General features: G+C 34.6%; 2 protein-coding genes across 4 annotated transcripts in view; one reads left to right on the forward strand and one right to left on the reverse strand.

Annotated features, from left to right (window-relative positions):
- LOC117781296 (serine/threonine-protein kinase S6KL) overlaps nt 1-12454 on the reverse strand; it is an 85535-nt gene that overhangs the window by 54429 nt on the left and 18652 nt on the right. For all 3 annotated transcript variants that reach the window (XM_034618057.1, XM_034618050.1, XM_034618060.1), the window contains exons 2-3: nt 2626-2838; nt 2435-2558 (exon numbers count right to left, since the gene is read on the reverse strand). In XM_034618057.1, the coding sequence (XP_034473948.1) occupies nt 2435-2558; nt 2626-2838 (337 nt within the window). The remainder of the gene's footprint in view (nt 1-2434; nt 2559-2625; nt 2839-12454) is intronic.
- Nucleotides 6887-7731, forward strand: LOC117781342 (histone-lysine N-methyltransferase SETMAR-like). Its single transcript, XM_034618089.1, has 2 exons — nt 6887-7339; nt 7687-7731. Exons 1-2 carry the CDS (start codon nt 6971-6973, stop codon nt 7702-7704), a joined length of 387 nt encoding a protein of 128 aa, XP_034473980.1. The 5' UTR covers nt 6887-6970; the 3' UTR covers nt 7705-7731.

Here is a 12454-nt window from a genome sequence, read left to right on the forward strand (position 1 = left end):
TTATGGGTCATATACCAAAAAACGCAAAATTTTACGTACTACACCATACTCAAATTTTATAAAGAGACGTTTTGTCAGAAATCGCCAAAATGTACGCTATAAACATTATTTAACCTGTAAAATGTTACCTGAGTACTTCAGAAAAAAAGTTGAAAGGTACTCCCAAAAGCCCTCAAACACACCTTTCCACTGATATATAACACATATCTGTAGCTTCTATGGTTTGGAAACTGTTGTTCAATTTGAGCGGGATTTAGCGTTTTCCCGCTAAACTAGCGTTTCTTTCGAAAAGTCGTAGAACAAACATTTATAGATTTTCGAAAAGAAATAAATCCCTATCATTACATTTAAGGTATTTTAGCGCTTTGATGCAAACGGACAAGCAAACTGACTATTTATTTGATTTTGAGGAGTCCACTAATAATTTCAAATTTATTTATAATTTCAAATTTATTTATAATTTTACCAAATTTTATAATTTTACCAAAAGGCCCCAACGGCCCCATTAGCTGCAATCATTTTAATTGTTCCCCTCCCACTTACATCCCTTTATCTCTTGAACCAGGTGAGTTAGCAAAAGTTTTTGTACGCCATTTTGTAAGTTAGGACTAAACCTTTCGATCGATATATAAATCGATCTGATCGGACAGTCGTAGCAAATTTTCCAAATTAGCTGTACATATTTCTAGTCGCCTTTCGCACACTTCGTGCTACTGTCGTCACTAGCGCGAACTGCCGTTCGCAGTGAAAGAGAACCAAAAAGATTTCTTAATTTATGTATGCGTAAATCTTACAATAAGTGTGTGCATATGTATGGGCTGCTGAGAGAATTGACAACATCGCTTTGTTTTTTAGTTGCTTCCAGTAAAATTTTGTATGAAAGCTCTAATACCCTGTACAAGTTAAATTTTTAATAAAGGAAATTTTAGCGTATATTAATTATTTATAATTAATAAAAGAACACGTTGCATTTGTTTTATCATCTACCTTTATGAATTTATCAAAATTTAGGTGTTTTGCTTTTTAAAATATTGAAGGCAATAAAGTTTTATCGGTAAAGGGTATTTCATAGCGCGCAAGTTTTATGTTTCGCTTGCTCTGCCAGCAACAAGCTCTGTTAGCCAGCTGGATCGCAGCAAAACAAGTTTGAGAGGATATAGTAGAGATCCCGACCTTAGGATACACGTTATTTATTTCAATATATAGTAACATATCCACTACACAAACCCACTTAATAAGATATCTATAAGAATAGCGGCCCAGTGAAAATAACTTCCAAGCTGTTGCTTAGCACCCCAAACGTTCGTCATCTCGAGGGAGCGATGTCTAAAATCTCTGTTTACTTAAGAGCAGATTCCGTCTCCAAGATCCAACAGCCGAGGTTTGCTAAACGTCGCCAACACACTTTATGATTAGTCTAGATTTATTCTCTAACTCATATGATCGCCTTGTCCGTATTTTAAGTAAAGTATATTTTTTTATTTTTAAACTTAACCGGATTGAAAATTGTTATTATATATCAAAGTACTTTAAAGAAATTACGTGTATTACTTTGAAAACATTTTCATACTATCTCTTATAGTCTTTGAGATCCTTGTGCTTATACAGACGGATGAATGGTTTTTCGCAATATACGGGGCGGAAGGGGGCGTGGCAAAAATTTAAAACAAACTTGACCTGCGTGGGGTTTATAAAAATCTGTGTGTCAAATTTTGTATCTCTATCTCTTATGGTCTCTGACATCTAGGCGCTCACACAGACGGTCGGACGGACATGGCTATATCGACTCGGCTGTTGATGCTGATCAAGAATATATATACTTTATCGGGTCGGAGATGCCTCCTTCTACCTGTTACATACATTCCAACGAACACAATATACCCTTTTACTTATTATTTAGGTAACTGGTATAATAATTTCCCCCAGACATGACGTCCACCGAAAAATTTCCGGGTGGACGCAATCTCATGGTGTTAGCTGAGACACTTGTTTGGGATGACTTCTTAATAGGGTATAAAAGTATTTTATTAATGCCATAACATGGGCGCGCTTGCCAATTACCATGTTTAATTAAATATAGTTGTGACTTAATTTTGTTATAATTGTGTATGCATTAAATATTTGACATATCGTAGCGCTTTCCATGGTGCTTAGTAGTTGTATATGGGAAACACATAGTTTTGCAGTACATTATCAAGCGTTTATACGTTCATTTAAAGGGGCTTAAAACGGGTTTAAAACGCAAGTTTCGCTAAATCACTTTTAGCGTCAAAGCGCATCAAAAAAGTGTTTATAAAGCTAATTCGTTTAAGCTAGTTCGCTTTCATTTAAAGCAACCTTAGGTACTGTAAAAACATGGTAAATATTTCCTCATTAAAGTACAACGTTTATATAGAAAAGGCTAGTTCTAGTTCACATACATATAAATACCTACAAATATGAAGATTGCGACGATTCTGCCAAGTATCGATTTGTTTAACTATGAAGGGATGATGACTACAAAGCTTTTGAATGTCCACCTCGTCTTTAATTTGCTGTAAGCTGTTCTCCGCAATAATCTAGAACAAAGTAAATATATAGTATGATCCAGAGTTACGATATAATTTAATTGAGTGTAGTCATTACCTTTGATTTTTTGATCACCTTCAAAGCGTAACTAACGTTGTTTATATCGCCGGACTTTAACCTTTCGCAGACTTTAAACACTACTCCAAAGGCGCCTTTGGCTACAAGATGATGAACATCAAACTGTTCGTTGCGGTTGGAATCCTTAAAATGGGAACTAAATATCGAATTTGTTGTAGGACGATGCCATCGTGTCATGTACCGGTATGAAGCCTGTGATAATAATATATTTTTTTTATTTACTAAAAAGTATAGTCAAAAAAGGGGAAATACAACAGTAAGTAAGAGCGCGATAGTCGTGTCCTGAACAAGATAACCGGTACTCAATTTAACGAAATATTAATTGCATCTATTAATATAAAACATTGAAAAAAAATTTCAAATGTAATGGTTTAATCAAAAAGTCTAACAAAAAAAGTTTTAAAGCTGTTTTTTTCTTCTGGGTCCCCATATGTATCGGACATGTGACTTTGGTAAAGATGGAAATAATATAAAAATAACGAATTTTTGTTGCCTAGTGTAATTGGCCCAGTGCAATCAGTACCTCCATCTCACTTTTTTTTATTATTTCTTTGGACGTTGATGTACTACATTCAAGTTGCTCAACGATTCCAAGCGAAGGCTTTTAACACGCGGACCGAAGCCACTTGCAAATCCCACCTGAAGCCAAACCGGCCGACGTGCGCACCGCGTAGGGTCACCGACAAGCACACATACATAGATAAACTGATACAGACAAAACCACAGATTAACAAATCCTACACAAATATATAGTATTAACGAGAGCAGCACGAAGAGTGCGAAAGGCGACTAATATTGCTATATTGCTACAGCTAATTTAGAAAATTTTTAATGACTGTCCGATCGAGTTATATACAAATCGAAAGGTTTAGTCCAAACATACAAAATGGCATACTAAAACTTTTTCTAGCTCACGTGGGTCATAAGATAAGGGGGTGTAAGTGGGAAGGGAAAAAAATTAATGATTGCAGCTAATGGGGCCGATGGGTCCTTTTGTTCGCGTCGATTGATGCCTTCATCACCCAAATCCGACAACTAGCTCAAAAGATAATCATATTTGAGATTTTTAGTGGACTTCTCAAAATGAAATGATAAGTCAGTTTGTTTGTTTGTTTGTTTGTCTGTCTGTTCATCAAAGCGCTAAATAACCTTAGCTGTAATGATGGGGATTTATTCCTTTTCGAAAATCTAGAAATGTTTTTTCTACGAGTTTTTGAAAAAGCCGCTAGTTTAGAGGGAAAACGGTAAATCCTGCTAAAAGCCTCAACAGTTTCCAAACCATAGAAGCTACAGATATGTTCTATATATCGTTGAAAGGGTGTGATTGAAGTCTTTTAGTCGTGCCTTTAATCTATTTTTTCTAAATTACTCAGGTTAAGTTTTACAGGTAAAATACGGTTTTTCCGCTTACATTTTGGAAAATTGACATCTGATATCTCTATCAAAGTTCAATATGTTATAGTCAATAAAATTCCGCGAATTCATATATATTACACATATCTGTAAAAACTCGTTTTCTTAAGATACCAACAAATAAGTGTATATATACATATTACTTAGAGAACAAAGATGACAGCAGCAATAAAATGTCATATCAGCAAACCTATGTAGCAGGCAGCTTTTGAGCGGCAAAAAAATAGTATTGCCAGAACATCTTTTTTTGCGTTGCATAATTAGCCAGTGTTGCCAGGCAGTTTGGTTTTGTTTTTTAAATGAATTAAACTAGTTGTACCTTTCTGCAACGCATATTAAAGTTGTGTTGTTTTTATACCCTGATCTCATTGGTCAAAAAAGGGTATAATGTGTTTGGCAGAATGTATGTAACAGGCAGAAGGGGGGTGGCAGACCCCCAAAGTATATATATTCTTGATCAGGATCAACAGCCGAGTCAATTGAGCCATATCCGTCTGTCTGTCCGTTTGTTTGAAGGCGTCGATTTCAGAGACCATAAGAGCTAGAGACTTCAAACTTGGTATGTAGGTTTTTTTTTTTTTGGATCGGACCACTATATCATATAACTTACATAGGAACGATACGCCGAAAATGAAGTTTTAGTATGAAAAAAATTTTTTGTTTTTTGAGATATCTTAACCAAACTGATAGAATATGCATCTGGGTTGGTATTATACATCCTGCAACCATACATACAAATTTGGTTAAAATCGGTCCACTTATTATTTAGCTGAAATAGCGACGCTCAATCGAAAATTAAGTCTTAGTATGAAAAATTTTTTTATTTTTTGAGATATCTTAATCAAACTGATAGAATATGCATTTTACTTGGTCTTGTCCACATTTCAGAAGTTTGTTCAAATCGGTTGACTATACCATATAGATTCATAGGACCGATCGGTAGAAAATCAAGTTTTAGTATGAAAAAGGTTTTTGTTTTTCAAGACATCTTAACCAAACTGATAAAATATTCATTAATTTTGGTTTTGTACATTCTGAGTCAGTTTGGTTCAAATCGGTTCCATATATCATATAGCTGCCATAGAAACAAATGGTCGAAAATCAACTTTTATAAAAGCGTACCTGGGCTCAGGGCAACATACTGTCGAGCGTGCTCGACTGTAGCCGCACCTTACCGCGATCCAAGCGAGCAGGGGCGGAGCCCCCTTGTTTTATTTTAAGTAAGTAAGACAACTACAAGCTTATATTCTGTGACTTTGGTTGATATATCTCAAGAAACAAAAGCATTTTTTATACTTAAAATCACTCCGCCTGCAAGTCATCAAAATCACCAAAAAATCCCTGGCTATTTAATGTTGTTATAGCGCCGATTCTCAATATATTTTAAGAAATTATTTCTTAAACGACGCACAGTGTGACAATCTTTGATTTTGCTGTACAAAAATCATATCTTTTGATCCAATTAAGCTATTTCAATAATTAAAAAAGCATTTGATAAAAAACTTCTTTAAAATAAGTGCTTGTACTGCTTAAAATTTTGATTCAGGATTTTCGGTCAAAGCTGTAAAAATTTTCAGTGCATATTTTACATGTAAAATTTAAAAAATAAATCTTTTTTTTGTCCGAAATATTAATTTTAATCTTTTTCAACCTTTAAAAAGCATATTAAAAATATAAATATTACGCTTGTTACAAAAAAAAAAAAAATTAAAAAAATTTGAAAATCTGATATGATAGCGAAAACGTATGTAATTGCACTGCGCTCTTCTTCTCACACTAGTTAATTGCGAGGTTGCTTCAGTTTTTGGAATAAGAGTGTGCTTAGGCGCACCCAGATACATGAATGACCGGGTTATTTCGTTAGAGAATTGATTATTAAAGACTCCTGTAGTAGTGGGATGGAGTCCAAATGAGTTCAATTTTAGTTCTATTCCGTCAAAGTCAAAAAAATAGTCCAATCTTAGTGCTTTTTTTAAACATCGCTGGGATAGTCAACAAGTGAAGAAACAAAATTCTACGGCATTTAATTAGAAATTAATGTACTTTTCATATGAAAGCAAAAACAAAAAGATCGGTTGTATAACTTGACAACAAACCAGTTTTAAAGTTTGCATTTTTATGAAAGTTTGCACATTTGTGCGCGCACTGAAATAAAGGTCAACTTTGAGAGGCTGTCACGCCCACAATTCTTACCTGATTTCAAAAATCTTTTGGATTTGTAACCTTTGAAGATTTCTCTGCATGCATTTATTACTTTTACAATCGCTTTCAGCTATGCAAATACACGTTCAAATAGTTCAGCAATTTTTTTTCGAGTTTCCTTTAATTTCAAATACAAAAAATCGTAGGAAATCCCAAAAAAATATCATAATTTTCTTAATTCAAAAATTGATTCTTTTAACACTTCCTTCAATAATGTGTGTGACTAACACATAGATGGCGGCACTAGTACTAAATCAATATTTTTTTTCGATAGTGGCAACCTTTTTAGGCTTACTGTCAAAATCATATGTTAATCCGACCATTTGTTTACAAGTTACAGTGCTTTAAGTGACGCTACTTTTGAGTTAAAAATAAAATGAATTCAAAGCAATTCCATGTGCTCATTTATCATTGTTTTTTAATGAAAAAAAATACTGTTCAATGCCAGGAATGGCTTGAAAAACAATATTCGGACTCTGCTCCATCAAAAAGAATCATTTGTTATTGGTATGCCGAATTCAAACGTGGTCGTACAGACACCGGTGACATTCCATCTACAGGAAGGCCAAATGACGCTGTTATTCTGGAAAACGTTGAAAAAACACTGTAAATCATTATGTCCGACCGTAAAGTGAAAGTGAGGGAGATTGCTGACATTCTAAAGATATCAGCAGGCAGTGTACACACCATAATACACGAACATTTGTGTATGAAAAAGGTGTTTTCCAAATGGGTGCGGCGTTTGCTCACACCGGAGCAAAAACAACAACGAATCGATGAATCAAAGAGCTGTTTGGACATGTTTACGCGCAATAAGTCGGAGTTTTTGCGTCGGTACATCACAATGGATGAAACATGGATCCACCATTTCACTCCAGAGTCAAATCGGCAGTCTGCTGAGTGGCATGCAGCCGGTGAAAGCCGCCCAAAGCGACCAAAGACGCAGCAGTTGGCTGGCAAGGTTATGGCGTCTGTATTTTGGGATGCTCATGGAATAATATTCATCGACTATCTCCAGAAGGGGCAGACCATCAACAGCGACTATTATATAGCGTTATTGGAGCGTTTGAAAGACGAAATCGCAAAGAAACGGCCTCATATGTTGTTCCACCAAGACAATGCACCGTGTCACAAATCAATGAAAACGACGGCAAAATTGAACGAATTGGGCTTCAAATTGCTTCCCCATCCACCGTATTCTCCAGATTTGGCCCCCAGCGACTACTGGCTTTTCGCAGACCTCAAAAAGATGCTCCGTGGTAAGAGATTTCGCTCAAATGATGAAGTAATTGCCGAAACTAACGCCTATTTTGAAGGCAAAGAAAAATCGTTTTACAAAGGCGGTATCGAAAAGCGTTGGAATAATTGTATTTCCCTAAAAGGGGACTATGTTGTTGAATAAAAACGAATTTTGGCAAAAAAAAATGTGTTTTAATTAATTAGTCACACACATTATTGAACGAAGTGTTATAACTACTGTTTGAAATTTAAAATTGTTCATTTATTCATACTTTTGTATATATTCATGAGTTTTTTGACAATGCACTATGGGCGATTTTTCGATTTAGGCGGCATAAACTCTGAATATAAAGCTAGAAAGAGCTAGACAAAAATAAAATCAAAAACATTTTCTTTGGAAATTCGACCACCAACCTCCCCTCTCGGCTCTAGGCAAAAAATGCGACATATTGGCAAAAACTCTAAAAGTGAAGCTATGCACTTGAAATGTTGTACAAGTATTACCTATATTAAACAAGATTTTTGGAAAAAAAAAATTGTGACTTTGTTACTTCCCGCCTATGAATTTTCTACAAACAAAATGACATTTTTTAAATGTGAATTATTTGTAAGGATCAAAAATGCATAATTACATTATAGACTATAGACCTTAACAAAAAACTTGTCATCTTTAATTGCGTGCACCACAAAAGTAATAGTCCACGGAACACAACTTCTTTGGTTCGATTTTTGATAAATAATATACTAACCGTTTTTGTGGTTCGGTTGGTTTTTTAATATGCGTCCCACATTAAAAATTTTTTCCAATTGAACTGCGCTCTGGCGTGGATTTCGTTGAATTCTGGCTTTCATTTTTAATCACTTTTGCCGATGTTGCTGTTTTTTATGAATACCTTTATGACGCTTTTTACGCTAGCAGTATCATTGTAACGTTTAATGGTCCAAACATTTTGTTTACAGGTAAACAGGTGTTTTTCCAGCGGAATACAACCTATAGAGAAGTCATCCCATACAACTGAAAGTGTCTCAGCTAACACCATGAGATAGCGTCCAGCGGAAAAATTTTCGGTGAACGTAAAATCCGAGTAAAATGATTTTGGCTTTTGATTCAGTTGGGTGACAGAGCTGACAGTAGCTGGCACAGCAAGCGAAACATAAAACGTGCGCGCTATGAAATACCCTTTACCGATAAAACTTTATTGCCTTCAATATTTTACTAAGCAAAACACCTTAATTTTAATAAATTCATAAAGGTAGATGATAAACCAAATGCAATGTGTTCTTTTATTAATTATAAGTATTAATTATAAGTAAACGATAAAATTCCTTTATTAAAAAATTTAGATGTACAGGGTATTACACTTAGAGCGAAACGACCGCGAAATTAAAAACTCCATACAAAACAAACGGTAATTTGGTTCACTCTTCTCGCCACGTAAAGCTACGTATCGCCATTACGTTGTGTTAACTTTAACATGCCACTGTTAAATCAACTCTGCGCAATGACTTATTGGAAATAGGTTGCAATTCTTATCCTGAAGAGGGAGATTAGGGATCTGTCCGACAAAACGCACTCTGACTGCAACGCAGTTAACGCGGCGTGGTTGTCAATTAGTGAAGAGCTTTGCAAAAATGGTAAGTTCAGTTTAATATATTTATATAAGTATTACATATACAAAGTTGCATATTTATATTAAAAGTGGTGGACTGCAAAAATGCCTGGGCAGCGTTGAAGGATGAACCGCCATCATTCAAAGATTGCGGCTGCAAAGCAGTTAAAGGCGGGTAGCGCAGGTGGCCTCCAAAATGTCGAAAAGCTTTCCGAAGGCAGGAATAGCTCATTTGAAAGTTTCTGTAAATTTTTTTTGGATTTTAGATCAAGTTCTCAAATTAAAATAAATGACATTATTATGATTATTATTCACAAATCATCCCTTGTCCTTTCTCTCATGCAGATATGGATTGACCCAGTGTCGGCGATTCCTGTTGTTCTTTTGCTCCAGAAAGGCGGTAGCCAACTTTGCAAGATTTAGTTGCAACAATACACGTTAACTATATTTATTAAATAACATTCAATATAAATAAGTATATTTATTAATGTACTTACTGCAAATTCATAAATAATTTAACACTTTCTTTCAATTTATTTGGCTATATTCACTTTATATATATGCACTTCACTTTGTTTTGTTAGAAACAGCTGACTTGGTTTAACAGGACATAAAAACAGCGCAGGGTCGATTAAATTCGTATATCGATAACAAAAATACCAAAATTCTGTACATAACATAACAGGTGAATTTCAGCGAGGAAATAGGGTAAACGTAACGTCTTCCAAACCCCTCAGCCAAAATTTATGTATCATTTACTAAAAAACGCTAAATTACGTATTACAACATATTGAAAATAAATAAAAATCGCCAAAGCCGTTTTGTCAGAAATCGCCTAAATGTAGGCTAAAAAGCCTTATTTCCCCAGTAAATGTTTCCTGAGTACTTTAGAAAAAAGGTTTGAAGGTATGCCTTAAAGCCCTTAAAAATACTATTCCAGCGATATATAGGACATATCTGTAGCCTCTATGATTTGGAAACGGCGAGGGTTTAGCGGGATTGAGCGTTTTTCCGCTAAACTAGCGGTTTTTTCAATGAGTCGTAAAACAAACATTTCAAACATGATCCGACAGTCGTATTAAATTTTTTTCATATTAGCTGTATATTTTGCTAGTCGCCTTTCGCACCTTTCATACTGCTTTCGTCACTAGCGCGAACTGCCGTCCGCAGTGATAACTTAAAAACTTTTACCGTACTAAAAGTGAATCTGAACCCGATTGTTCCTATTGCAGCTATATGATATAGTAACCCGATTTTTAACAAATTGTAAAATATCGTAAAATTTAAAACAATGTTAATAAAAAAAATTTAATAATAAAATCCTGCTCGGTCTGTATTCAAGCTCGCGACCCCGTGCGCGTGAGTCTACGACACCATCTCCTGCACGCCGCATTATCTCCCGATGAAATTGTCATAACTTTGTTGTCCCAAAATTTCAAACTTGTATCTCGTGCAGTTTGGACTGTACAATGATACATAAGTTATACCAGGTCACTTGAAAAGTTTTGAAAGCGACATGTTTCTAGCAATTTTAGAACTAAATGCTGTATGTCATTTGAACCACCATTCTTACGGTAAATATGCCGGAGCTTTCAAGTCGATCTGTCAAAAAGCTTTTTAAGAGCACATGTTTTAGGTATTATGTCAACCATGGAGAAGTCCGAAATTCGTGCAGTGATAAAATTTTTTGTTTTGAATAGTTTATCTGCAAGCAGGATTCATACCAAGTTGGTAAAAGTATTTAAGAACTCTGCTCCTTTGTTTCCGACTGTTCATATATGGACGTTAGAGTTCAAACGATGTCGTACGAGTGTCAATGAAGACAGCATTTGAATCTTTTCCAGAAGAATAAAACTGATTTTGTTGGATGAAACTTGGTTCTACAACTATGATCCAGCACTGCGACAACAAACTTCAGAGTGTACTGAAGCCGTTGTTTCGGCTTCGATGCAACCAAGGTGGTGGCGATGGGAAAATTGCGTGACTTACGTTTTGAATTGTTCGCACATCCACCATATTCATCACATCTGTCACCCTCTGACTTCCATTTGTTACCACACCTCAAAAAGTTCCTACGTGGAACCCGTTTTTCAACAAATGATGAAGTGATAACTGCAGAAGAACACTACAGAGGGGGTGTAAACGAATTTGAAAATCGCTGGAAAAAAAATATATACCTAACTATATAACTATTTTATATAACTGGCACATAACAAAAAACTGATTATAAGATTTATTTTATTGAATAAAATACATTTAAAATATAACATTACAGGCCTGTTCCGAATGTTTTCAAAAAGTAAAAACGAAACAAAAACGAACGTTTTACTATTTGCTGTTACCAATTCCGATCGAAATGGACTTGTTTTTACTTTTCGAACTAGGTTTCGAAAATGTTTCAGTAAGTCATCGACCGTATCAGGTGTTTTAGCCAATGCAGAAGTAAAAATTGCTAATTTAATTCTGCAAAATGCCGGCAATTATGGTTATTAATTGCTTGCATTTTGCATTACATTTTTTTTTTGCATTTCATTTGTAACCAGCTGATTGGTTTTCTTGTGCATGTGTTTGTTGATATCGACAAGAACCAGAGTTGTCATGAGTTCAAAAATAAAAACATTCAATTTTAAATTTTCCCCTTAGAATTATTTAAAACTATTTTTGAAAATTAATTTAAAATATTTCGTGTTAAATATAGCACATGGAAGCTCAATTAGACTAAAATTTCGTTGTTCGAATTTTATTTATCAATTGAAGTAACTCTATCAGCTTTCGATTGCGAGAGTTAGTATCGATCGCAAAAAGTAAAGTGGAATTCAAAATAGCTCGGTTTAGTCATTGCCACTCGATTTTTTCGTATTCAATATTTTATAGATGTTTACAACAAAATTCTTTTAAAATATACTTCAACTTAAAACTGTTAAACGATTCTACAAATGTTCAAGGTTATTTAAGTTTTCAGTTTGTTGATTTAGGGAATTATTTTAATGATTTATTTGATATCGCTCGCTCAACAGCACACGTTTTGAAAACGAAAATTCTTGTCGATTTGCGAAAATTTGAACAGCAAACAACTCGATTTGCGGCAATTCCACTCTTATTCGGAATTCGGAACAGGCCCGTATGTAAGATAAAATTGTGTTTACATTTTCTGCATTAATGTTAGTGGTTAATGTAGTGATATGGTTCTTCTTCAATTCTGCTCCAAGTGTTAAAGTGTAATATTTTTGTATTTAACATCCTAGCTGTGTAAAAACTAAAAATAAAATAAATTTTTAAATTATTTAAATAAATAAAAAAATGTGCCAAAAAACAGCAGAAAACCAAAGTGCTTTGTTATTTCC

Source organism: Drosophila innubila, chromosome X (genome assembly GCF_004354385.1).
Source record: "Drosophila innubila isolate TH190305 chromosome X, UK_Dinn_1.0, whole genome shotgun sequence".
Classification (NCBI taxonomy): domain Eukaryota; kingdom Metazoa; phylum Arthropoda; class Insecta; order Diptera; family Drosophilidae; genus Drosophila; species Drosophila innubila.